The following is a 26,508-nucleotide window of genomic DNA, read 5'->3' as shown; positions in this document are numbered from 1 at the left end:
AAATTAATTGTAATCGTGTGTCTGACTGAGCTTGTGACCCTGTTGAGGCAGCAGTATGGGTTGTGCTCTGCTTTATGGTGATGACACACCTCAGTCCAAGGCACAGAAATCCTTGGCAAAGTTTCTTACGCCTGTGTTACTCGGCTAAGCTTAGCACCAGAGCTGCGGTGGCTGTTCTGCTCTTACGCTACTCAGTGGTGAAGTTGCTTTAATAAATTCTCAGCATGCAATTAAGTTACTTTGCAAAATTCCTCCTAAGTGAGGCAGCACTCCTGTTATCTGGAGGAGATTTTCATTGCTGAGTTTGGGGTAGTGACTCAGTAAAACTTATCTGTGGAATACTAAATTTGGAGGTGTAACCAGGAGGTTGCTATGATAACAAATATTAGAACTTGCTTTCTGGGAAGTGCTTCTAATTTTTCCATTGATGGCCATTAAATCCCTCAAGATAAATGAAATTTTTTATTAGAACTAACATGGTCTCCTTGTGCTCCTCCAGGATTTTGTAGACTTGCTAGTGACAAAATGAAGAAGGGAACTCCAGATTAACCCCAGCCCTATAAAGACACCACCTTTTTTAATGTTACTTCTTATTTTTTCCATTGAAATGTTTGCTTAACTTAGCTTTCATTCATTTTTCTACAAAATGCTTACCCAGTAGCTGTTTTTATAAACATGTTTAAAATTCTACATTGATTTTATTTTCTTGGCTCTTTTAAGAAATTTCCTGATGCACGGCATGGTCACACAATTACTGGTAGTGCTTTTATTGTAAGTGGCCAAAACCAAGTCCATGCATTTATGTTGAAAATTAGGACTCAAACCCAGAAGCTAAAGGATAACAATGCAATGGGTTAATTTCTTACTCTCCATAAATTGCTTATTTATTAAAGTCCATGTTCTGCAGCTTAGTTTTTACAAAGAGAGCTTTTTTTCCCCTTTTCAAACTGTCTCTGAAGTTGGTCCATATCCTCTGTTTTAGAAATGCTGCTGTTTCCATAGATCTCCCCAGTGTCCTTTAGCCTTTTTTTTCCTCCATTTCTTTACAATTCCCTGAGGTTTTGATTCACTTTGTGAATGACACAATGATGTGGTAATGGGAGCCTAGAAGAGCGAGCCAGGGACTTAAGGAGTGGTGGATGAAAACATCCTCGATGTGGATGTTTTCTGTTTTCTTCATGACTGTGTCCTGCTTTTTCCCTCCCCTGCTCTTGCTTTCCCATGGTCAGCCACACTCCAATCTACCAGGTCCTCCCTCAGCCTCCACAACTTCGGTATTTTAATGAGAAACCTCTGCTGAGTACTTTTTAGGTTTAATGTTAATAAAGCAAATAAATACATCATAAAAGTCACTCTTGCCCGAGTCTTTGACTCACCTAATCTTTTTTTAATGGGGCATAGTGAGGGAAGTGACCTAAAACAATTTGTAATCAATTAATGATGCTTTTCCTGAACATCCTATGTTTAGGCCACTTGAGGAATACAAGTTAACTGTGATTTCAGTCTTAGTTTGTTCTGAAAGAGCTTTGGTTTGTGTATGTTTTTTTGCTTTGTTCCCTCAGACACTGCTAGTCTCTAGATGGGATTTACTGAAGAACAAAACTGGGTTTGTGATACTCAAATTAGGCATGTGTTCTGATAAACACAGGAGTCATGGCTAAGTGTTCTTGGGCGAAGAGGTAAAATAATTGAATCAGCTTTCAGATGCTGTCTAGAAAGCCCATCCTTGTTCAAATACACCAGGGTGTGTTGTGTTTGGTGTTTTTGGTTTAGTTTTTATTTTTCTTTGTATTTGTAGTAGACATAAAATCTTTGGAGGACTAAGTCACACTGTTTTTATAAGTACATGGGGTGTATTTAGGAGCCTGATTTGCAGAAATATTGACTGTATTCAGACTGATCTTGAGAAATAGTTGTAGCTACCTCCTTCCTCTAAGGGAAGGTATTGAAAAACTTGCAGAGGCTTATTAGCTTAAGTGCCTTGTTAGCTGCTTGTGCTATTTTCCATCATAGTCAAGGTAAAAAATGACTTGGGGAGAAATAATTGTTCTAAGTATGCTTAATTCAGTTCAGTGAATCTGACACCTCCTCTGTCATATTTATTTATTTATAAAAATGGGAGAGAGTTGGGCACCTGTCAGAAGCAGAGAAATACATGATGGCACTTTCTGTTACAGGAATGTTTTATTTTGTTACAGTGCTGTAGCTGCTTGCAAGTTTATTGCAGAAAAGATTTCTCTAATTGTGTTGGGACACCTCATGGTATTTTTAAGTCCTTTTGTTTGCACCATGAGGTAGTGAAGATGCAATTCACTCTGAAATTGTTTTCAGGATAGCTTAAGAAATCACTTTATATTTTCCTGTAATTTATGTAGCTATCCTTAAAACTGCTGTTTTTAATGAAATTTCATTTACATCTTCTCCCACCGGAGACAGCTGTAGGTTAGGACTAGTCTGACTAAGCTGTGCCAAAGGTAGGAGTAAGGAGTTTTTTACATGCTGATTAATTCTCTTTTGCTCCTTTGGGAATATCTGGTATTGCTTAAATTGATTGCTGTAAGCAATATGGCAACATTTTTGACCTTCTAAACTGAAATTCAGCAAAAAAAAAAAAAAAGGAAAATATAAACCTCCATGTTTCAGTTTTACATAACTATACAGTTGAAGTATAGTGGTAAAAAATACAGAGGTGTCATCTTCTGCAGTGGTGGTGTTGGCCGGTGATCTCAAACCCTTTGGCAGAGATGGAATCTGAGAACGTGGTAGTTGTCCATCCCCTGCATAGAGAGAGTATTGGGTGAGAATCTGTTTTTCTTTCTCCATAATCTGACTTCTCATCTCTCCCATGGCTGGCTTTGTGAATCAGAGCACCCGTTGCCTTCGTTAGGTGTTTCCCACCTGTGCTGTTGTGTAACTAAAGACAGGGGCAGCTTCCAGTACATTTACTTTTCTGCCTAGCGCTGTGGGAAGCCCTAAGCAAAGGCTGTGTGCTGCTTTCTGAAGTTAATTTACAGATGTGGGGCCCAGGTGACCAGGAGTTGTCCTTCCGCAGCTCCCTTTGTTGCTCGAAGGCCAGACGGCTCATCCGTCACCCTTCGCCCCACCTCCAGCACCCTCTCCCTCCCCCCTCATATTCCCCCAAGATATGATAATGAAGCAGGTGCCCTGGATTGCAACTCTCCCTGAGCGTGAGAAATGTCAGGAGGTTTAGAAAAGCTGAAACCGAGGAGGAGGAGGCGGCACTTCTCCTGAACCTGTTGGCAGTCACGTCAGTCCTGGCCATGCACCCCACAGCCGTCCCACTGCCCGCGGGGGAAGAAAGTGGAGAACCGATTTGTCGTGCCTTGAATCAGCTGGTTGGGACTGCGATACCCCACTTCAGGGCCGTGCCAGGCACAGAGGAGCTGAGCTGTGCAGTGTTGGCCATGCTCAGAGGAGGTGGAAGAGCCGAGCTGCGCAGTGTTGGCCATGCAGAGGTGCTGAGCTGTTCCTGCCGCGCTGGCCTGGCGCAGTGGCCGTGGGCTGTGGGTGACCTCCCCACCGAGGGGCAGCCCCGGCAGCAGGCCCGGCCACCTCATTGAGATTCCAGGCGCAGGGAGCGCCTCTGCAGCTGTGCTGGAGGCGGTGGCCGAGGAGGCATCCAGAGAGGGGCCCAAAAAAAATCGTCAAAGGACCGGCCCCTTCGCTGCGCCTCTGAATAGGCAGACAAACCAGAGGTCCTCGTCTCTCTGCCAGCGTGTTGGGAAAGACATTAACATAACCTCTTTTTTTTCCTTTCTTTTTGATTTCCCTAAGCTACCGAAAATCTACTGTATTTAAATATCTTGTTCTGACAGTTTGCTAAGGGGAGCGAAGAGTGGTGCACCAGCCTGGTGGGTGTCTGTGCTGCTATTTTTATAAAAAACAAAACATATTTAAGATGAGCGTTTTCATTCGGGTCACCCTAGACTTAATTGTTTGGTGTCAGGTCGTTAAGATCCAGAATTAGCTCCCTGTACTTGGAAGGAGTTTGCTTCCGAGTGCTTTAGAAATGCAAAGGCAAGTTTTCAAGCCCGGCTTTCTTTTTCCAAATCTGTTTTGATTTCAGCTGGTTTTGAAGTGAGTGGACACTTACCCAATTTACTCAAGCAGTAAAAACTAGCTGTAAATCCCCGTCCCACTCCTCAGCACGAACTAGATGGCAGCTCCTGAAAGCTTCACGTCTTTAAGGAAATTGGCATCTGTTTTCTGAGTCCTTATTAGGCCGACAGGATGCAGACCACTTCTCGTGGCCATTGAGGCTCAGAAGTGAGTCACTCTGCCTTTGACGGGTGGCACATTAGCTCTGCGATTGGCGTAACTTTCATGCTCCCTCGGACAGGAACTGGGGCTGTACAAGCAGGGAGTGTCGTACATCATCAGAGCGTGTGGGAATGTAGAGAAGGCTTGCATAACTCAGAAGCTCTAATTTTTTGAGTGTTAAGCTTAAATTCAATTAAAGGTGCTACTTCTGATGCTCAGAGCAGAAAGTTGAATGTATTATTTATCTGTAGATTTGTGGTATCCACTTGACTGCATTTCTTGTAACTGAGACCTTGTTTTCAGTGAGTGCTCCTGGGCTTGTTACTTGGTTACTTTGGGCCATAAGAAAGTTAATAGTTGGTCCGGTGCTTTTGTAAATATCAAGGGTAGCATTGGATGCTGACTTGGTTAACCTAATGATTTTTTTTTTTCCCAAACCATTGGTATGTATGAGTTGATTAAAAAAAAAAAGCAGAGGCTTCTTAAATATAGTCTGTTCTGAATTAAAGGGTGTGGTGTTGGCTTTGAATGAGCTTGATGCAGCAACAAGCATGCAGCAGTTGGTAAATAAAGATGGATTTTCTTTTGTTCTGCTGGTGCTTGCTGCTCATTATTCTCCACTTACCCCGTGAGCTTCCCAGGGAGTGGCAGCTGTTTCTGATGTTAGACACTCTATCAGTGGTAGACAGCTCCAGATTCGGTGAGATACTGTTGTGGAGAGGAGAGGAAAATAATCTAACCCTGCATTATTGTAAATCCTCAGCAGAATTAACTTTTCATGAACCAAAGGAGTTTTGTGTTTAACTTTTTCTGAAATATTCAGGCATAAGTGTGCTTTGCAGTATGTGTTACAGCGAAAAAGCTTTTCTGGCATGCGATGGATTTACATTCTAAGTGTGTGTTAAGTATTTTAATGTGCAGTGTGTGGGGGCAGACACAAGGCAATAAAGGGAAATCAGTCTATAACAATCTTTGTGTATGTTTCCAGATATATACAGTTTGGGAATCTTTGCAATTTGGAAATTGCTTGGAGTAAACAGAATGGTACATAAAGATTTTAAATAATAAAGCTAGCAAGCTACAGAGGAGTCTGTTTGGTTCCAGGATTTTATATGTAGGATTTATAACCCATGCTTTTGCTTTCCTGTCTCTGCAGTGTTAGCATTCTGTTACTGAAAACAAAGAAGGCTCTGCCAGGGCATTACACAAGCAATGAATCACAGAGGAAAAAATGTTTTGCTTTGTAAATTGTTCACTTTTCCATGGTGGATCATTATTTTTTTTTTTAGTGTTGTCTGATAGAATTTGCCACACATGCTTGCATTTCCTGTACTCGGTACAATTCTTTATAGTGTGACTACATAAATGCTAATACTAGTAACTTGAAGTAACTTCTTCTTGTGATTCTTAAAAACAAAACCGCAACAGGAACAAAGAACACAGGGCAAAAATTGAAACAGCGCAGTTCACTCTTGAGGCATGACAGCTTGCTGAGTATATCGGAGGAAGGAAAAGGTGTTGATGTTTTTCAGACAGCTTTATCCCAGCAGTTCCACATAATTATTTTTTTGTCTGTATTGACAAACTCCTTTTCTGCCTCTAATACTCAGATTGGCTGTCACCTTTTGATGTGGTCCTTGTGGGCTGTAGGCCATTCATAGTCTTTTAGCTAATCATAAAAATATAAACTTATTTCTTAACAATATGTACTTTGTACACCTTTTTGATGACTGTTGGTGAATCGGTGTGTCCGAGCTTCTGCAGAGGAACGATAGCTTGCTCAGGCTTGAATGTAAAATTATAGTTGGAGATCATCTGTTTGGGGAGTCACACACCAGGCAGCGTCTTGCCACTTTTTTGCAGGATGCAGAAGTACAACCTCAGTCTGTTATATAATAAAAATGTATACCACAGATGCTGCACTGTGCCTCACATTCTCCTTGGCAAGAACAATAATCAATAATATGTCAGATTGCCGTGTTACAGTATTCATTAAGATCCAGGCATGTGGAAAAAATTTTAAATAAAATCATGTTAATTATTTGCAAATTGCAAAGGTGGATCAGGAGCCATAACCAGCTAAAGCAATGCTTAAAGGAAGATCCAAGCAGAATGATCCCTGCAGAAAGGCTGGCAGTAATGAAATCCTTGATTTTTCACACAGAAAGAGTGAGTGTGGAGGAGGATGCTGTATATGTATAGAATGCACCATTTTAAAGACTGTGATTAATCCTGTTAGAGGATGTGTTTCTAACAGAGAAGCAGATTGGTGGGATAAAGCTGTAAGAAAGTATGAGAGCCAAACATAAGCATCTAATCTAAGAGAACGTCTCCTGTGACAGTACAGTGTAATTCTGTTTAAAATTATGTATACTTCACTGAAAATAACCAGATAATAATTTCAGAATCTGCAAATAATTAATGTCCCCTCTGTAAATGCCAGTGGGGAAGACGTGTAGCATAAATTAGAGAGTAAGGGACGTGGAAGCTCTCTGTCTTGTCCCTGTTCAGATATTTTTTGTCCCATCCAATCTGGATTTAGTCCTAAGTGTGTGTATGATAAGGGGTATGTGGTGGTTCGTAGATTTCCTGGATGTGCTTTATGCAAGAGACGAAAATACCAATGAGTCAGGTATGTAACAGCATGTTCCAAAATCCTGATAGTCTGGGCAGCCACCTCCCCAACCTGCTTACCTGGCAAACCTCTAGTCAAGAGCTGGGCTGAGCTACGCCATGTATCTTCTTGTCCCTGTAGTCACATCTGTGGTGTAATGGTAATGAGATTGGAGTAATCTCACTGATCTGGGCCGAGTTGGACTGATAATTTAAATGTGAAAGGCTTCATAATCTCCTGCTGATCCCAGAAAGTTTTCAGCATTTAATTAAGGTCAGAATTAAAAAGATGATGACAACAAAACCTTCTACATTTTCCTCCTTGCTTATAAATGTTAAACCATGACAGGTGAGTTCTTCTGAAATTCCTGGAGTGATGATGACACTTTTGTAAACCCCTTATAGGTCGGTGTAACACTTAGAGCAGTAACAGTTGTCTCTAAAAAAATACTGAGAAGGTTTGTGCTCCTTTTTCTCTCCTCTTTCTTGCCCCATACCTGTTCCATCAGTTTCAAGTGGATGCTTTGTGCAGACATGGCCACTGCATAGGTGGCTCTGTGTGACTCTTTAACAGTTCAGTAGCTCTTAGTTTCTTGCTTTGGACTACAAAATTGAAAGCCCAGCAAGGACTAAAGAGGGGAAAGCAGCTGGTGTGGGCTGTGTACACCCGTGGCTGTGTGGTGTGGGCATTGGGCTTGCTTCTGCTTCTGTGTGCAGGAGGGAGAAGAATGAGTGTGAACGGAGAAGTGACACAGCTGCTGCCAAAGCAGGTTGAAACTGCACTGCAGACGGAGAGGAGGTCTGTGGGGAGAGGAAGGAGACAAAGCAGCTGCAAGGGAGTTCCTGGGGCAGGGTGCACTTCACTGGGAGAGAAATTACCAGTGGAGGAAAGCTGAGCAGTGGGAAAGGAGGAGAGTGAGAGAGGAGCCTGGGAGAACAGGAGAGCAGCAGAAGGTTGCCAGAGCCAATAAATCTGGTGAGCCTTCTCCTCTCACTCTTCTTGGTTGTTTGAAGAGCTTGCCAGCAGGTGAACCTGTGGGCACCGGGCACCAGCTACTGCAGGGCAGCATCACAGGGTGCACAGGCATGGTCCTGCTGTGGCAGGCTGGAAAGGAGTTCAGCTCCTAGTGTTCTCCCTCATCTTCTCCCCAGTGTTAAACAAACAAGTGAGAAATCATAAGTGAGAAGGGAGGAGGGTATGTTTGATGTGCAGCTGTGGGTGCTTTGTAGTTGACCATTTGCTTTTAAAATTTTTAAATCAGTTGTTGGGGTGAGCAGAATTGGAAAAGCGTGGCCAGTACTGTGGCCACAGTAACATTCAATGGCCATTCAGTAATACCTTGAATGAGATTTTTGTGATTCAGTTGAGTAGAAACGTTACTGCAGGACCTTGTAGGACCTAGAGGGGCAGCCTGGTACCATGAAAAGCTATTTGAGGTTCTTGAGAGACTGCCTCAGAAAACAGTGATCTGGTCAGTAAGCAAGAAACTGAAACATACTGACAGAAGAGCCATACCTGGGACCTCTGTCTTCCTTCCCTGAAGACCAGCTTAATAAATCCAGTAAATAACTGAGGTTTTGATTAAGTCTTTTCTTCTTATTCTACTGCTGGACATTTTGAATGTGGCCGTTACACAGTCATGCAAGTGTCACCTGTGGAGGTTACTCAGATGAGCAGTAGCGTGGTGTGAGCAATGGGTGTTTCTTCAGACAAAGAAAGGTGGCATATCTTTCAGAGTAGATGTTTGTTTTCTCCTTTGGCGGTGGCTATACATCATCCAGTGTTTTCCCTTTCATATTGTGATATATCATCTTGTGTTTCATGCTTGAGATGTTGTGAGAGAAGTGAGTGATGTTATGTAACATAAGCAGAGAATTATCTTCTTATGGTCTAAAAGTGACTGTTCATTTGATAAAGCAGTTGACTAATTAGTAAATTACCCATTGTTATTTAAAGTACTTGCGCAGCAAAATGTAAATGAAAAAAATTTCTCCACTTGTCAGTATGAAAAATGACAATAGCAAAAATAATACATAGGACATCTGCTCTGATTTTTTTAAAATTTAAAATGCATTTAAGGCAGATGTTGCAGAATTTGAATGGAAATCGAAGTGGATAGAAGAACAAAACATAGCTGTTTACCTTTTATGAAGTCCCGTTTTCATGGCTAACATCGCTATCAGTCTGTGACTCAGTGCATGTCTTTTTCCACTGTTTGTATCAGACTGAACTGAATGTTTTTAAAACTGCTGCTGTCAGGATGACATGTAGTTTCAATATTAACAGAAATTATTGATGTGTCAGTATTTTGGGGTGTTTTCTGATGTTGTCTCCCTTTTCACATCCTGTCTTTCCAGGAGAATACATCAAAACATGGAGGCCGCGGTATTTTCTGTTGAAGAACGATGGCACCTTCATTGGCTACAAGGAACGACCGCAGGATGTTGACCAGCGGGAATCACCTTTAAATAACTTCTCAGTAGCTCGTAAGTGTTTTCTGCTGCTCCCTTGTCCAGTTTAGGGTTGATGTCTTCTTGTAACATAGCTGGTAAGCTGCATCAGTGACATTCCTGCCCGGAGCAATGTATCTAAACACTAAGCATGTTTATTTGAGCTGATAAATCCCACTGTGTTTCTCAGGAGTGGTTCGTGATGTAGAGGTTTGATGCTCTGATTTTCTTTTTTTTTTTTTTTTTTTTTTTTTTTAAGTTTTCTAGTAACTTACCCTTTCTGGTTATTGAATAAAATGGGTTTATTTGTTAATATTTTGTATGTATGTTACTCAGCAAATAGCTTTAAAGTGAAAATTCACCCAGGTGCATGTACTTGGCAGGCAGGCGCAGCCAAAGCATTTCTGCCACCAGATCTGGATTCCAGTGGCATTGACATAGGTCAGAGTTACTCAGTTGTTGGCATAAAAGAATGCAGAGTATGCGCAGGTTTTAATAAAACACGCTTGGTTTTTCTTAATTTTGACCACAAACCCACAGTTCTTCTATCAAAGCCAACAAAAGGGTTTGGAAATAATAACATCTCCTAACCTCTGCACTCTCTCCTATGCAAACAGTTCCGACTTTGCTCAGGTGCTGCAGCACAGGATGTGATAGAAGACACTGAAGATAATTTCCTTTTCTTGCTCATGTTTTTAACCTTTTGCTGTATACTTCCAGCTTTTATTTTCTCCTGTTCTTAATCTTTCCTGTCTTGTGATTTGCCTGTGTCTCGTTCCACCACTTAAAAATAGATCATTGTGGCACCTGTTATTAACAATGATCTGTTCTGTGCTCCTGGTGACTACTGAAAGCAAAGCTCTGCAGAGAGAAGGGTAGGGGCTTTTCCTCTTCATTATAGGGTAGCTCGAAATACGGGGGTTCATCTTTGTAGCTGATCATTAAGCAGATATTTATTTTGGAACACCCTGCTCCTGGAACAGGACTGGGCAGCAGTAGGAATTAATGGAAATGTTCATTGTTTTTCCTCCAATAGCAGCGTATACCTGTTTTGAGTGATGATGGGAATAAATAATGGATATGCTGTTGCCTGGTGCCTCTGTGCAGGATGCCAAGAGTGCTTTGGGGCTTATTGTCTCGTTTTAGAGAGAGAATTGTCATAGTGTTTTCATTTCAGTAATGACATGGTACTTTCCTCTTTAGACTGGTGTCTTCTTACAGATCAAGAAGGTAAAGTAAAGCAGCAGAAAGCCATTAATTCATAAATTAATTCAGTACTTGGTCTATAGCCAGAGGCTTTTAACAAATCCACTTTCTGGAGGACACTTCCATCCTCTTGCTGCTAACTGCATTACTTGGGCAGCTCAGTGCTAAGGAGTAAAAATGTGTCCATCACTTTTTCTTTGTCCAGGTTGCCTTTAAAATAGGTTAACTTAAATCAGTTTTCACAACAGGAATATGGTGCTTTTTTGGCAGATTGAGCCCATCAGTCTCAGCATTTATAGATAAACAGGTTTGTTACCATGGCATCGGAGCATTGTCAGAGAAGACGCAGTACATGCCTATAGATGAGTTGTAGCCTCTGTAAGAGGCATCGTGGGCGGAGTGGTGGGTGAGAGGATGTTCCCAGCAGTGGCTCTTGTGTGGTGAACCAGTGGCAGGTTGGGAAGGCCTTGATGACTGAAGTGGGGCCTCCTTTCTTGAAGTTGTTATTGTGGATTTGGGGCCACAGAAGCAGCTATTTCCCCACCAGGATTTAATTTCTCATGTAGCAGGCAGGGCTGCCAGCACTTCTGTCCCTTCTGGGTGCCCTCCACACTTTCACAGATTCACAGAATATTCTGAATTGGATGGGACCCACAAGGATCATCAAATCCAATTCTTCAAGTAAATGGCCCATAGGGGGATGGAACCCACAAACCTGGTGTTACTAGCAGCAGGCTTTAACCAGCTGAGCTAATCTCAGGGATCATCGTTTGGATGTATTTTGCACCATGGGCTTTCCCTTTGAACCTGCTTGCCTGATCCTTTCATTTAGGTTGACGTGTAGAGTTAGTGTGAATGAATTTGAGCTGCCTCTGGAGGAAGGCGTAGGCCAGAGCACAGGCCTGTAGAAGCCTCCTGCCAGTGAAAGGTGAGAGGAATGTAGATTAAATATTTTGTAAAAATTAATCCTTCTGTTTTCTTTTCCTCCAAGAGACCATGATAACCCTGACTTTTTTTGCTAATTAGTGAACCAGATTTTTTTTTTAATGAGATGGCAGGCTGTCTCTCTGTCAGTCTGTTCTTTGGAAGTGGTCCCATGTTTCTGATTAAAATCTTTACCCTCTTCTGCTGTAAAATAATGTAGGCTTTTTTATCTTTGCAAGTAAAAGGACAATTTTTTTTAAAAGGGAATTTTATTACTTGTAGTGTAAACTTCATATTGAGTGATTCTGTCAGCCCATGAGAAGTAGAAGATAGTCAATTAGTGAGAAAACAGTGACAAGATAACAACTAATGGTGACCTGTCTTTTCCCTTATTAGGTATGAAGAAAGTATTAGCAATAAATAGTGTGTGATTTCCTTGTGCTTGACAGTCTCTTCTTATGCACTAGCCTTTTCCTTTTGGTCTGTGAGGGTTTTGATAATACATTTTTGAAAACTTGTTTCTAAGCCCCTCTAGCTAAAGAGAGGCTCACAATTTATTTTAAGTAACTTTTGCTTCACCTAATTTTCCTTTAAAAATAGCTGTATATCAGTGTTTGCTGTGTTTAAGGAGATTATTTTCTGTGGAATTTACCTATTGGTGATTTATTTAAAAAAAAACCAACAACAAACAAAAAAAAATCCAAAAGAACCCAAATTAACACTCCTGAAAGATGGTGCCTGAGTATTAAACAGATTTTTGAGTCTTATTTGTGTTTGTGTTCTGTACTTTACCACTAATAAAGTAGAAAGAATAAAAAAGTGTGTACCTAAAAGTTGTGCTCCAGAGCCCCTGCAGATGAATAACCAATAGAGGGTCTGTTGTAAATCTTGGAGATAAGTAGCCTTCATACCGATTGTAATTTTGGATTATCGTGTGTGTCTCCCTATTAGGTTATAAACCTTTAAAACCATATAACTGAGAAAAGCAGTATATTGTGAAAAACCACATGGAGAGAAGAGAGGCTGTTCCTGTTAGAAAGGGATTATTTCTCCCAGCTGTCAAAAAGGAAGATGGACTGTGGCGGTTTTGTTGTACTGCTGAAAACATAATTGCTCAACAGTACGAGAGCTCCTTTTGGGACAGGACTGTGTCTCTGCAGTCAAACATTTATCAGAGGGCACAGGATGGCTAGATTAGTGGCTGGATTTTTTGTCTGCTGTTACTAAGAGCCACCTTTGTGCAGGTCTGTAACTTGGTGCTCCTGGCCCCTTGCTTTTACCATGCTGAACAGTTCAGAGTTGAATCTATCCAGTGGTGCTATCAGAAAACAAACACTTCAACATAATATTCCAGTTTGTCTTCCAAAAGTTTTATTTCTTCATCATTCTTTTTTCCTCATTTACCTTTTTCCTTTTTCCTTTTTTTTTTTCTGTTTCCTTTTTCCTTTTTTTTCATACACTTCCTTAAAGAAGCCAAAGCAGGAATAGGAAGGATTCTTCCTTGACATTATTGTTTTAAGTGTGATGTCATTATACAGGGAGCAGAGTTTGACACTTTCATCGAAAGTAATCTGCCTTTTAGCTTAAGTGCTGGGAAAGCAAATATTGTGACATTTTAGAAAGTCACTGGGATAATACTAAGTGTCTTTCAAATACAAAATGGTAATTTCCATTTGAATGCCTTGGTGTCTATTCCTGTTAGGAACAATTTTTCTGTCCTACTTACTTTAAAAGACCAAACGCCAGGAAAGAATCAAGAGGTTCTTCAGAGCAATTTAAATAATTTTTAACAGGCTGCTGTTTATACTACTTACTCTGGTGCAAATGGGGAATACTTACGTGTGCCTGTTTCACAGGAAAAACTTGTTTAAAGTGGGTAAACGACCCTTTGCCCCTATTTGAAATGTGACTGTTTTTATAGCAGAACCCCCAAACATGCTGTAAATTATACCTAATACTACACAGCATCTGTATCTGGCTCTGCTGGAGTGGTGTATGGTGCAGTACATGATTAGGGAAGGTGAATTTGGTGCTTCTCTAACTTCTCAACTACAGTGAAGAGCACACAGTTGGGTTTAAAAGTAAGGAAGGAACTACTGTTCATTTGTTTCATTGATAAAATCCATGTGATTGTCATATATGGTGAGAAATAAGTGGTAGTTTCAAACTTTCTAGAACCTATGTGGTACAGCACTTCGGTAAAGCAATTTAAAAATAAAGCCTTCTGTATTTCTTGATATGTGCTGTTATGATTGAGCAGGGTAATTAGACAGCATATTGTTCACTAAACAAAACAATTCTGGGTGACATTCTTGAATTATAGTGGTTATTAACTGACAAATCTCTATTATTCATCTTGCTGTATGCCTTAAAGATTGCTGGATCAGCAAGCTTAACAAATATCAATGGACAGTGCTGATTTAGGGGAAGAGTGACATTTAATTGGTCCCTTTCTATGACAGGAAAAGCCTTGCGTGGTTTATCATGCTGAAATTAAATGGTTAAATCTAGTATTCATGGGTAGTTTAAGTATCTGTGCAGCTACTTCAGAATGTGACTCTAAAGTGTTTTTAAAATCTAAGCAAAACCTCTCTGTTTATTTCTTCATAGCATTGTACTTCGGTACAAGTATGGGAGAACAGCTCTGGATTAGCACAAGGTTAGGAAATAGCCTGATGTTGTTCTTTGAGTCTTCAGGCAGATTCAGTGTCTTAGGGCTGCATTGTGCAGGCTCCTTGAGGACAAACCCAGCCTTAATCTAATCATGTTAAGCAGATAAAAATGGGAGGCAGAACAAACAAACAACAAATAAAGAAGGGCAGCTAAACTGAGATGGGCGGTCCGGGCACAGGCGTGAGATCTTTGAGCAGAATTTATCAGCACCAGGCACACGGGGCTGCGCCAGCCCGGGCACTCGTGTTTGGCTTTCGTTGCCATTCTGTGAGAGGACAGAGGTGGCTGGGAGGCCGAATCCAGCGTGGCTGCGTGGAAGTCGTTTAATCTGGGTGAATGAAGGAGTGCCGTTTATCACACAAAAGCCTTTGCATGACTCATTAATAAACTTTCTCTGATCTAATTGGAGTGGTTTAGTAGGATGCAGTATAACCTCAGCGTGCTATTAAAGAAAAATTATATTTTCTTGTCATGAAAAATGCAGTTACTAATTGAAAAGCTTATCATTCCAGCAGCAAATGAGGCATGAAATATATTGCCAAAAATATGGCACCCAAAAACACTGGCAGTAAATATTTTATCTTGGTGCTAATTAAGAGCTTGAACTTAAAACTGAGCATTCTAAATTTACACAATAATGAAATTAACCTAATGGTACCAGTGTAGCCTTAGTAACATGCACTGTTATTCTGGTGGATTCTGCCCTCGACTTGCACGTTGCTGATGGTGGAGGAGGTTCATAGCTCTAGCAGTAAACAGAAATTTCTTCTTGTCTTCATAATGCCTTTTTATTTACTTGGAAGTCGATTTAGAAACTGAAGAGAAATAACAGCAAGCTTGTGGTTTCATTAACTGCAAGGAAGAGAGTTTAATGCAAGAAAAAAACTCCCACAATTATGTTCTATTTTTTTTTCCCCTGCTCCCTTGGTTTCTTAATTTGACTTTCCTCTAGCAGGAGCTGTTTAATTAATTAGCTTTTCTATTAATGTTTATCTAAAAATGCGGTGGTTTGGCTCCTGTTGTTATTTCATTGATTTTCTTTTGTTTTTCAGATCTCTGTTAGTAGAGCTAAAGTGTACCCTTTATCAGGTGTATTTTTCTGGCCCTAATTTGAAGGATAAACACTTGTAAAATCCTAAGAAGCTTAAAGTAGTAGATGTGGTTTAAAAATTGAAAAAAATTACACACAGCTCTCAACATTTTGATGAAGGAAGTGGTGGCTTTGCATGTAGCTGTGCTTTTGTAGCCTTTTTAGGTTGTGCTTAAACCCTGGCAGTGATGGAAGCTGCTCGCTGTGTGTCCGTGCAGCATCCGACTGCGGCAGCTCTCCCCAAGGCGTTTGGAACGGGGTCTTCTCAGGGGGTGCCTTTGCAGTTTGATGTTCCCTCTAGTGTTTGAGGGCTGGAAATGCTGAGTCTGATCATCATCAGGTTGCTGCAAAATGATCAAATGCTCTCTCGCAACTCCCTGGAAGCTGTGGACAGGGTTTTATGTAGGAAGGTCAATTGGAGGGAATGTGGGGGCTCGACATTAGTTTCTGTGTATGTAATTGCTGCATTATCAAATGACTTCCCGACCTGCCACTGGTTCACCAGGTGTATCAAATGTGCTGTGCTCTGGATGACCTTTAGAGTATGAGACTTGAGTCTGAATGGCTTCTGTGTTATCACATCCCATTTCTGCTTACCTCTATGGGCAGACCAAATGTGGAGCCTTTCAAAGCAGAATTTGATTTCGGAGCTGCTTAGATGGCTATCTCCCAAGCTATTTATTGGTTTCATCAACACAGTAAATTGTCTCAAGTCTCCTGAAGAAGTACTTACAGAGATTTTTATGGCTGATTAATTGCAACAGTTTGCTAGATAAGAATAAAGACAAATGATTATTTAAACCTGCTTATGTACCATGACTCTTTCTTCCTTGATTGTGGTAGAGTGCCAGCTGATGAAGACAGAGCGACCTAAACCAAACACATTTATCATTAGATGCCTCCAGTGGACCACAGTAATTGAAAGAACATTTCATGTGGAGACTCCAGAGGAGCGGTATGTTTCATTCATATTTAATGCATAAACTCCTTGCAAAAGCAGATGCAAGTGTTCAGCATTCATAGTGAGTCCTTTGCTGAAGCTCTTATTTATCAGATGATGTACGTCTGGACTGAAAAGTGACAATTTTTGAGTGCCTCAGGTTTAGTGCCTTTTCCAGTGTAAAAGGTATTCTAAAGGGGGGTTTCAGAGAGTGGATTTTGAGCAGTGTTTGTAAATGAAGTGTTGCTAGGTTGGGTATCCAAAATGGACAGGTGCAGGTGTGTACCAGCACAGAGGTAGTTATTTCTGGAAACGCAAGGTTCATTTCTCACTGGAAATGTTGTGGTAGTAAAATAAAGAGTTTCTGACCTGGGAGTTTCTGGAAGGATGAGCACAAGTGAAATAGAGATTCAGGCAGAGTTGAGTTGTATCAAAATAGTTACCTTTTAAAATCTGTTTAGACACCCTATTTCTAAAGGAAAAGTTAGTTGTATCATTGCTGATTGCTAATGTTTTATGCAAATTAGATAATAAAGGTGATAGTTATCTGCTGCAGGTGCAGATTCCTGTTTCATCTTTTAGGAAACAAAGCTAAGAGCTACATCCTGTGCTCTCATCATTGGAGATTTGATCTTCTACCTCCAGAGAGAAGAGTTTTCCAGCACAGCTATTATACAGCTACTGAGTATTTAAATATTTACTTGCTCTTCAGAAACTGAACTTAAATTATTCCACTACCATTGCCATAAGGGAGTGGGTATTTAAAACCCCAGTCCTCTCTAGATATGATACTGGCACGTGTTTATTTTGAAGACCAGTAAATTCTACCTAGTATTACTTCTTTCTCTCATAGTCTTTGCATGCACTGATTTATTGCTTTTGATTATGTTACAATGATCAGAAGAAGGTTAAGTCAAATTAAAAGCAAAGAAAAATAAACTGGTCCTTGTTTCTTTTAGGAACTTTGTGGTCAGTGACCCTAAAGGGAGTGAATAGCAGTTTCCACTTGGGGGAAGATTGTATTTCAGTCTTGTTTTGTTCCCTCCTAGCCAATTAAGTCAGCTTTCTGACATTTCAGGGCTCAGAGTGTTAGTCACCTCTGTTGTGTACTCTTGAGACATAAAAGCTGAGGGTGAAATTCTGTTCTTGCAGAAATCAGAGATACTCACTTCAGGAGGGCCGAGATCTCAACCAAGTCAGTAACAAAAGAGATATGAAGGTCAATATGCCTTTAGCTTTCTCTGTGCCTTTTAAACCAATGTTTGGTTTTTTGAAAGAGATGGAAAGTACAGAAGTTCTTTTTGTGATCATTCTGAATATAAAAATATGACTAATAAATAAGAGCATGTGTTTGTGATGGTGAATGGAGTAGTTTGTGCTGGGAGTATAGGGAGAATGTTCAGAATGTGTGGCTTTACCTTGCTGCCCCCAGCCAGGGCTGGATGAATAGGGCACAATTCAGGCAAAATCCACAAGGCAGGAAAGACCTTAGGTGGTGCAGCTTTTATTAGATACCTGTGTGGGATTTTTTTTCCCATGGACTTTGCTTCCAGTCGGGAATGATCTGCCTCTTCCATCCGTCACAAACTGAAACTCACGTGTTCAGATACAATTTTAAAAAAACAAAACAACTTCATAGGACCAGTGAAAAATTGGACATTGATAAGGATGGCATGGTTGTGCTGCAGATTGTGCACAGAGTTGATCAGCAATGGCTACTGCTGATCCTGCTGTAGTAGCAAAATATTTTACCTGGGATGTCCTTAGGAGAAGAGTTTAACCAGTGCCTAGAAAACACCAACTAAACCACCACATCATTTTCCCTGCATATATGAAGAGCAATAAGCATTTTAAGTTCAGATAGTCTACTGGATGTGTCTTCAGGTGCTGTGTGTGTCTTAAAGCCCATCCCTGGAAGCCCTTGTGAGTTGTATTCTTCATGTTCAATAAATTTGCAGTGAAATCGAGCGAAGGCCAAGAACTTTCACTTCAGTAGCTTCCAAAGGTGTGAAATCTCCCAAAGGACACTGGAGTGGAAGTGGTCTCCATGAGAGTTGAAGGGGTCACTGTCAGAACACCCATTGCTGAAACAGCTGTGGAAACTATATCGTAACCAAGACCTGTGCCTAAGATGAAATGTCACTGCTTTTGCTGACATTCTGCTAAAGTTTACACAGCAATTGCTGTACTGCTGTCATCATCTTTACAACAGAAGAATAACCTAAGTATCCTGGGCTTTAATACCTTCTCCAAGAACATCCCTTGTCACTAAAGCCACTAAAATTTAGGATACATGTGCAAAGAGGTGCCACTGTCCCCAGGAGCTGGATGTGTGTTTCAGTGCACCATAGAAATGTAGTAGTTGTATTTAATTGCTTTGTGATTCATGTAAGCCTTTTGCTTGTTGGTTTCAGCAAGTCTGCTTTGGTTATGTAAATCTCTGTATCACCAGGTCATATCTTGAGCTGTTGACTGAATGCCCACTAGAAATTCTGTTATCTGAAAAGCCTTGTATTATTTCCAGACTGGGTTTCTAGTATGAGTAATAAAGACATGTGATTAAAGATGCATTTTTACAGTGCTTGAAAATGCACATAATTCATTGTATCTTCCATTAATTCATCAGAGAGCATTAGTGATTCTGTACTGCTTGGTGATCTTTGCCATGGCAGATGGTAGTCTAAAGCCACAAGTAATGAATGTCTTTGCCTATGTTTTGCCAGGGAAGAATGGACAAAAGCTATCCAAACAGTAGCAGACAGCCTCAAGAAACAAGAGGAAGAGATGATGGATTTTAGATCTGGCTCTCCCAGTGATAATTCAGGTGCCGAAGAAATGGAAGTTTCTATGACAAAGCCAAAACACAAAGTGGTAAGTGGGCATAGCAGGAATCACTGTTTTTTAGGTCTTCTCAAATATAGACTAGAAATACCATCAACCCATGTCTGTTCCACTGACAATTACATGATTGGCTCTAGATGCAGCTTCTGGACGAAGCAATTGTCTGAGCTGAGCAGAGCCTGTCTGGGTCTGCCGGAGTTCTGAGTTCACATGTCCTTACTGGATGGCGTTCAAGGCCAGCTCGGGTCTAGGTTTGGTTTGCCTGTTTTCCTGTGGTACAAAGAGTGAAACCAAAGCTCCTGCTGGACCATGTGACTCTGTAAACTCCTTGCAGGCTGGTGCAAAGGTATTCTGGTGGATTTGCAGGATTTAGGGTGGGTCCAGTGGATTTAATTGCTCTGGATTAAGGGTTTAGGCTACCTCCAGCCAGCCGCTGCAGTGTCTGTCCGTAGTGCTCCTACAGTTTGAGGGTTTTTTGACATTAGGCACTAGATAGTCTGAACACACAGGGCCAGGTCAGCAATGGCCTTCCATGATGTGAGTATGTGCCAGAGGAGATATATGCCCTGTTGACCCTTTTTGGGCATCTGTCTTCAACTTCCCTTCATTTCTTTCTACCCCCTTGTGTTCTTCTGTTTGTATTTCTGTTTTCCAAAATGTTCCCACCTGTTCCTTCAAGAGGGAATTGATGGAACCTTTTCCTCTGCAAATACATTGTGGATTTTAGGTGGGCACTTCCTTGTGTCCTCATCTCACCATTATCATCCTCACCTGCTTTCGTAAGTTTGTTTCAGTTTGGGAAAACATATAAAGTTTTTCTATAAAAAACTAGCCATCCACCAGTGTCTTCACTAAGCTTGTGTGTTATCCCCTTGTGTCATGTCAGTGCTTTCAGAGTGATGTGGGTAGCTACTTTCATGCCACTCTGAGTTAGAGCTGCCAGTAGGCTTCTGGGTCTCTGGCTTAACAGATCCTGCTCTTGCTGCAGTCCTTCATAGAAATGCAAGAGCCACCTCATTCATCAGCTGGATACATTCTTCTGAAACAGTGACTGTCTCTTCCTGGACATGTTAGTGAGGATAACCAAAATGATTACTGGGGTCCTGGCATCAACTGTGTTGAGCAGTTTAGCAGAAAGTCTCCTCAGACTGCTCTAGGGAAGAATATGGAAAAGTTTGCTGTAGGGGGCATCTTAAAATCTTTCTCCAGACGAGGCTGCAGTGGCCTTTGGTTGTTGTCATGTTGGCCATGGTCACTGAGCTGATGGTACAGAGTCTCTGCTCAGCCTCCAACACATTCTGATTCCTCCAATGATTTTCCTCACGGAGAGACAAATGAGAGCCAATGGCTGATCTGTGAGGCAGTGTCAGGGAATGGAAGGATTTGATATCTTGCAACATTTTGGGATGCATGTGTGTAGGAGAAGGGGCAGGTCAGACCTTGCCCTGGTGAGGCAGTGAACTGTCCCACACCCACCCAGCCTGGCAGAGCTGCCAGTCACTGGCACACCAGAGGCAGTGCTCCACTCTCCCCTAACCCAGCTCCTGAGTGGCCAAATGACCACAAGTCCACCTGGGGAAAAGGCCCATGAAGGCCAAGGAGTATTTAAGGCCAAACAGGAGGCCATCATCTTGTCTGGATCCTACCTCTTCTTGGAGTTTCGATCTGAACATGGCTGGAACCCAGGAGCTGGTAGCTGTATGTGTGCTTTTCTATATCTTTTCTGTCTTCCTTTCTTTTTCTTCTGATTCCCTCTTGTTGGAATATTTCGAGTAACTTACCATCGAATGAGTTTAAAGTTTGCTAAGTCGAATGGTCCAAGTTAATGCTGTGAGAAGTGTTTTATGTTGATTGGATGTTGCAGTAAACCTTTAGCCAAAGTTGCCTGACTTTCTAAAGTTTGCCAGTAAACTTGTGTGTTGTTTTGACCCTCATGAGAGTATCTGGTTGGCATTTCTCCCGTGCATCCAACTCAGAATAAGGAGAATAATAAGAAGGTAGTTTTCTGATGTTCTCCTGCAAAGAGGTTATGGAATCCTGGATATAGAAGCCTAACCCGAATTTGCTCTCCACTTGCAGAGCTGTTGGAAGTAAAGCTTGATCAGACCCAGACAGAGAGATGTGGTCTGAGAAAAACTGGCAAAAACCGCAGATACTTGCAGAGAATATTGAAATTTTGTCAAAAGAAGGGGAAAAAAAAACCTGGTAAGGGTTCCACATCAGAGTCTTTAATGGCTGCCCAGAAAGAGAAGCATGTGTCTGGAGAAAGAGCAGCTGATGAAGTTGCTAATTGCCTTGGAGGCTGAAACAATAGCTTGCCTCAGGGCAGAGTGAGAATTAACAGCCCAAAAGCAACTAGCAGCAAACCTGAGAAACCTGTTAAACAACTTTGTGGGGAGCCAAAGGGCTTTAGAGTTGCAAATTAACACCGTGGAGGGAGGTGTGGAGGATGAACCAGGGTCTTCCAGCCTAGGGGAGGAGTTGGGTCTCCCTGAACATGATGTCAACCCCCTCAGCTCTTGGGAGGAATTTGATGCAGCAAAGCCAAACCCCTCCCCAAACCATAAACTCCGCCCATGGGTAAAAAATTAGGAGGTGGGACTCTCTTGAGCATGATGTCACCTCCCTCCACTCCTTGGAGGAGGGGTTTGACTCAGCAAAGCCAACCCCCACTGCCCCCCCCACCGCAAGCCCTGCTATCGAGAGGCAGAGCCAGTTGTGATGATACCACACTCTGCAACAGATTTGGTTAATTTGCAAGGGAAAAGTAGCAGTTGTCCTAAAGAAAACCATACTGAAAATGTTTTGAAAATTTCAGTAATGGGGAGTGAAATAAAGCTTTCTGAGGAGGGAACAACCTATTGTGTGAAAAGTTTAAACCTGTTGGAGGGAGAAAATCTCATCCCTCTCCCACTTCAACATGTGATAAAATTACTGGGAGAGTGTGGGAGCCTGTGGGCTTCCAACCAATGCACGGGAAGCAGCTGATGCCCTGTCAGCCTTCTTCCATGTTATTGTTATTTATTGCAAAATTCAAGGACTGAGACCAAGACAAAAAACTCTGTGACAGCTCCAAAAAGTGAGCTGGGAGAGGGTGGTGAATTCAAATACTTTGAAAAGTTCAGTGGAAATAAATGGAAATTCAGTTTCCCTGTATTTGCAATGAAGCTTTGCAGACTCCTCCTACACTGCCTCCTCCTGGCAGCAGTGGGTATTGAGCCTTGCCTGCCACTAGAGGCTGGAGGCAGAACTGCTGCAGAATTTTGAAAAGAGAAAAAATACTTTTGTCATTGTGCAAGTTTGTTGTTTTAGTCTTGGTAATAACGCGGAATGTTCAAGTATATCCTGACCAGCCAGAAGACTGGGTATATGTCTGGAAGTGGAATAAAGAGCTGCTTTATCAGAAGTGGAAAGGACTTTTAAGTGAACATGGAGCTGTGAGATCTGCAGCTGGAGGCATCTAAATTATGTGAATAAAGTCGGCTCTGGACAAAGAGAAAACACAGAGGGACCGTATTGGGTAATATAGTAAACAGTTAATCCTCTGCAGATAAAGCTGCAACGAAATCTGAAATCTAAAGTGAAATACATGAAATGGTTTATCATTTTGTATTTTCAGAACAGTGTCCCCAGTATGCCAGCACAGCTCTTTGCTCCAGGTTTAGTCAACCACCCTAGCAGGACCTTGTACCTAATGATTATAGTAGCAGGTATGGTTTCAAAGGGGTAAGCGAGCAAGAAAGGGAAAAGGACACTGCTGTCTTTTCTAAGGACCACTCTAACATCACACATGTAGAACAAATTTACATTATCGGTTGTCTTAAGGACTGGAGTCCAGATTTGCAAAATTGGATGTAACAGAATATGTAGATCCAACGAAAACAATTTTGTCTAAAGTGAAAAGGTCTCAGAAGGATGGCTGGCTGCTCTAACTCAGGTTTGCCTACATGGTGCTAAGAATGCTCATCAGTATTGTTAATGTACTAGATAACTTAAGTTTCATTAGTGATGGTTGCATTTTTGATGTCTTCTGAGTTTATTTTCACAGGCTGTTAATTATTCAGTGAAACTTTCTGTGGCAGAGAACACAAAAGTTTGCCAAGTGGATGCTTCCTCTTTTTGAGCTAGGTCTGAGTGGAACTGAGATTTCTCCTAGAAGTGTTCCATGAGAGGATGAAGTGGTGACAGGACAGAGGAGTTGCTGTCCTTCACTGCACCAAGTGTTTACATGTTTTTATCTTACAAGGTTTTAAGATACTTATGTTCATATATGTTTATATAAGTTTGTTGGCTGCAATATTTTGAGATACTCGTATTTTCTCTTGTCGCCAGAGTGAGTGGAAAAGATTCCTCCCTCTAATAGTTTTGGGAGCTCACACATAGGATTTCATGTGATGATGGAAATAAATTTGTGTACCTCTTCCTGTCTTCTCAGTGCAAAGTATAAAATTACTGTATTGAGGGAAGTGTGCCTAGTAATGGTAAGCGATGTGTGAAGAATGATTGTGTAGAAGGAGGGGATGTTGAACTGTTGGTGGCCCTGGAAGGAAGGAGAAAGGGGGCTGACAATGGAGCTGAAGTGGAGCTGGGAAGTTCCAGCTGTAGATAAAGAAGGCATAAGTGATTAAGAGAAAAAAGGTTTGGGGTTTGAGAACTGCTGAAGGGCTTGGTAAAGTTGGAAAGTGTTTGGTCCAAACTCAGGACCCTGACTAAAATGATACGCTGCGGAGGTTGGAATGACTGAGTGTTGTTATATATTTGACCCCACTCCTGAGGCAATTCAGACTATTTGGTAGTAGAATTTTACTGAATGTTGTTTCTGATGGTGCCCACTGACCTCTTCCTCTTTCCATGGGTACAGGTTCTGGTAATTCCCCCGAAACCTGCTTGGTGGGAGGGATATGGGTGGCAATTTGGGACATGTATATTTGTTTAGGTTATGCTGAAACCTGGACCTCTAAGAGAATGGACTCCAAAAGGCAAAGCAGCCTAACTATTGATCCATGCAGAGTTTGGCAAGGAGTGCAATGCATTGCACTATCAATAAGCCATAGAGAATCCTAAATTGAACTCGCCAAGCTATTTTGGAGCCCAGCTTACCAGTCCAACAAGTATCAATCATAATTGTATAAAATTGTCTAACATTCAAGAATGCCAAACCTCACAGAAGAGGAGTGCTGTCTCAAGGAACGCACAGGAAATCACAGACCAAATTGTTGGACTCTTCAGGCACTGCAGCTGAGAGAATGGTTCATGAACTCTTCCCCCGGATCCTGATTTGAATCACACCTCGCCTGCAGTTCTAGAGACTGAGGGGGTGGGGAGTGATGAACTGCACAGGAGGAAATTCACTAGATTTACGCTTTGGTTGTTGGAATAGCAATTGCCTGTTATATGAGTTCCAGTGTACTTTCCTGTTCTTTCCTTTCTGCTCTGTCTACTAGATTAGACCATGAGACAAGAGGTACCGTTACTGTGGTCCTGGTCAATATCTTGAGCCAGAGGGTGGTTGTCAGGGAATGGAAAGATTTGATATTTTGCAACATTTTGGGATGCGTGTGTGTGGGAGAAGGGGCAGGTCAGACCTTGCCCTGGTGAGGCAGTGAACTGTCCCACACCCACCCAGCCTGGCAGAGCTGCCAGTCACTGGCACACCAGAGGCAGTGCTCCACTCTCCCCTAACCCAGCTCCTGAGTGGCCAAATGACCACCAGTCCCACCCGGGGAAAAGGCCCATGAAGGTCAAGGGATATTTAAGGCCAAACAGGAGGCCATCATCTTGTCTGGATCCTACCTCTTCTTGGAGTTTCGATCTGAACATGGCTGGAACCCAGGAGCTGGTAGCTGTATGTGTGCTTTTCTATATCTTTTCTGTCTTCCTTTCTTTTTCTTCTGATTCCCTCTTGTTGGAATATTTCGAGTAACTTACCATCGAATGAGTTTAAAGTTTGCTAAGTTGAATGGTCCAAGTTAATGCTGTGAGAAGTGTTTTATGTTGATTGGATGTTGCAGTAAACCTTTAGCCAAAGTTGCCTGACTTTCTAAAGTTTGCCAGTAAACTTGTGTGTTGTTTTGACCCTCATGAGAGTATCTGGTTGGTATTTCTCCCATGTGTCCAACTCAGAGTATATGAACCACTGTAAAGCCCTTTCAAATGTCCTGTTGAGCGAGTAGATAGAGGCCTTACAGGCAGTCATTTTGTCTTTGGTTTTCGGTGCTGTTCAATGAACAGCACAAGAAAACTGGTCTCCTAGAGAGGTGGGGAACATCAGAAAAAAGGTGTGGGTTTATTCCCTGGAATCAGAGCAGCGTGTGCTTTTTAATGAATGTCTGCACTGACAAAGAGGTCAGAATGGCTATGGATTAATACGTGGAGTGTTGCTTGCACTGTTGAGTCATGCAAAAGAGCATTCGTTTAATTGAAAGCTTACGGTTTTCTGTGAATAGTTTGATTGATTATTTTTGGGAGTGCACTGGCATTCATTTTTGTGGAAGAATCATTTCTGCTTCTGAATTCTACTAAACAAAAGGATTAAAAAAATGACGTGTGACATATGCAGTACATTCTCTCGTGAACAGAAATTCTGGTCTGAGAATAGTTAGATCTTGTAATTTAGTTCTTCTTTATCTGTGTCGTTAACAGACCATGAATGAGTTTGAATACCTTAAACTACTGGGAAAAGGCACTTTTGGAAAGGTCATTTTAGTTAAAGAAAAAGCAACTGGACGGTATTATGCCATGAAAATTCTGAAGAAGGAAGTTATTGTAGCAAAGGTGAGTAGATGGGAAACTTGGGGACATGGTTCACCCTTGATACACCCTTTGGGCAAAGTCATGGGAAGGATTCTCAGAGTGCTTGTAAATAATTGCTCTGTTAGTGTTTGAAATGGACCCCTGATCTGGGGAATCACTTTGCTGATTTCCTTCTGCTTGTGTTTCAGGATGAAGTAGCGCACACGCTGACAGAAAACCGGGTTTTACAGAACTCTCGGCACCCGTTCCTAACAGTAAGCATTTCTGCCTCTGCTCAGTGTAACTTGACATTACAACCACCAAGGCTTTCCTTATTTTTTGTTACTTACCTAATGCAGCTGAGATTTGTGTTTTCAGAGTGGCTGGTATTTTTGTACCCTTCCATTTTTGGGATGCACAAATTAAAATACTTTTTAAAGTTTTCTAATTCTTGCAGAGCAGGTCCTTAGCACCTCTTGAAGACTGTTTCAGGGTGTGGTTTGACTTTAGGGCTCACCCATTTAATGACTTGCTATCTCTGAGAGAAGTATCTGCTTTCCTTGTCCTTCAAATGTTTGGTCTTGTCTTTGTAGCACAGATCGGGTGACCCTGATCTTGTGACAAACAAATTCAGGAAGATATAGTGGGGGGAAAACCCTTTAATTTTGTCTTCGTTGTTTTTTTAAGCTCCCAGAAACAGCTCACTGTGGAATCAGAGCACTGGTAACGCCAGCCAAAGGATGGTGGTGTGAGTGTG

At 41.6% G+C, this 26,508-nt stretch overlaps 1 protein-coding gene across 1 annotated transcript in view; it reads left to right on the top strand.

The window, feature by feature from the left end:
• Positions 1-26,508, top strand: part of AKT1 (AKT serine/threonine kinase 1) — a 78,156-nt gene that overhangs the window by 29,533 nt on the left and 22,115 nt on the right. The window contains exons 3-7 of the mRNA XM_042048234.1: positions 9,253-9,381; positions 16,082-16,193; positions 18,902-19,049; positions 25,662-25,793; positions 25,961-26,026. Coding sequence (XP_041904168.1) covers positions 9,253-9,381; positions 16,082-16,193; positions 18,902-19,049; positions 25,662-25,793; positions 25,961-26,026 — 587 coding nt within the window. The remainder of the gene's footprint in view (positions 1-9,252; positions 9,382-16,081; positions 16,194-18,901; positions 19,050-25,661; positions 25,794-25,960; positions 26,027-26,508) is intronic.

This window comes from Corvus kubaryi, unplaced genomic scaffold (assembly GCF_017639235.1).
Source record: "Corvus kubaryi isolate FWS band 111438036 unplaced genomic scaffold, C.kubaryi_AGA036_p1.0 66, whole genome shotgun sequence".
In the NCBI taxonomy this organism is placed as follows: domain Eukaryota; kingdom Metazoa; phylum Chordata; class Aves; order Passeriformes; family Corvidae; genus Corvus; species Corvus kubaryi.
The sequence above is the reverse complement of the archived record's forward strand: the minus strand, read 5'-3'. Positions and strand labels throughout refer to the sequence as shown.